General features: G+C 59.5%; 1 protein-coding gene across 1 annotated transcript in view; it reads left to right on the top strand.

Moving 5' to 3' along the window:
- Positions 1–1,090, top strand: part of LOC102774591 (ADAMTS-like protein 3) — a 42,769-nt gene that overhangs the window by 38,256 nt on the left and 3,423 nt on the right. The window contains 1 exon segment of the mRNA XM_015567794.1: positions 276–480. Within this exon segment, the coding sequence (XP_015423280.1) occupies positions 276–480 (205 nt within the window).

Genomic DNA, 1,090 nt, shown 5'->3' on the forward strand with positions numbered 1-1,090 from the left:
GAGTGAGTGAATGAGGGAATGAATGAGTGAGGGAATGAATGAGTGAGTGAATGAGTGAGTGAATGAGTGAGTGAATGAGGGAATGAATGAATGAGTGAGTGAATGAGTGAATGAATGAGTGAATAAAGACTTAAGTCTGAATCCCCCACATCCCGTGCTCTTTGAGCCGAACCACAACTGTGATCCTCTCCGCCACCCTGTTTGCAGACGTGCCACACCCGTGCGGCCAGCACACGAGTAACCGAGTAACGTGCTTGCGTTTGTTTGCTTCCGAGCTGGGAACATAACCCGTGGACGGCCTGCTCCGTGTCCTGCGGCGGCGGCACCCAGCGCCGCAGCTTCGTGTGCGTGGAGGAGTCGCTGCATGGCGAGATCCTGCAGGTGGAGGAGTGGAAGTGCATGTACGCGCCCCGGCCCAAGGTCATGCAGACCTGCAACCTCTTCGACTGCCCCAAGTGGGTGGCCATGGACTGGTCCCAGGTGAGGCGGGACCCGGATGTTCAGGAGTATTTGCCATGTGTTTTTTTAAAACTACTAGTGGCCCAGTGCACGAAATTCATGCACAGGGGGTGTCCCTCAGCCCAGCCTGCACCCTCTCCAATCTGGGACCCCTTGGGGGATGTCCGATTGCCAGGGATTGGGCCGTAACCGGCAGTTGGACATCCCTCTCGCAATCCGGGTTAACCGGCAGGCAGACATCCCTCTCGCAATCCGGGCCTGCTGGCTCCTAACCGCTCACCTCCCTGCCTGCCTGATCACCCCTAACCGCTCCGCCTGCTGGCCTGCTCACCCCCGACTGTGCCCCCTCACCAGCCTTCTCGCCCCCAACTGTCCCCCCACCGGCCTGATCACCCCCAACTGGCCACCTCTCCTGGCCTGACCGCCCCTAACCGCCTCTGCCTGGGCCCAGCCACCATGGCTTAGTCTGGAAGGTTTCCAGGAGGTCTCCTGGTCTAATTTGCATATTACCCTTTTATTAGTACAGAGAGAGGCCTGGTGCATGGGTGGGGGCTGGCTGGTTTGCCCTGAAGGGTGTCCTGGATCAGGGTGGGGGTCCCCACTGGGGTGCCTGGCCAGCCTGGGTGAGGGG

This window comes from Myotis davidii, unplaced genomic scaffold (genome assembly GCF_000327345.1).
Source record: "Myotis davidii unplaced genomic scaffold, ASM32734v1 scaffold2584, whole genome shotgun sequence".
Lineage (NCBI taxonomy): Eukaryota > Metazoa > Chordata > Mammalia > Chiroptera > Vespertilionidae > Myotis > Myotis davidii.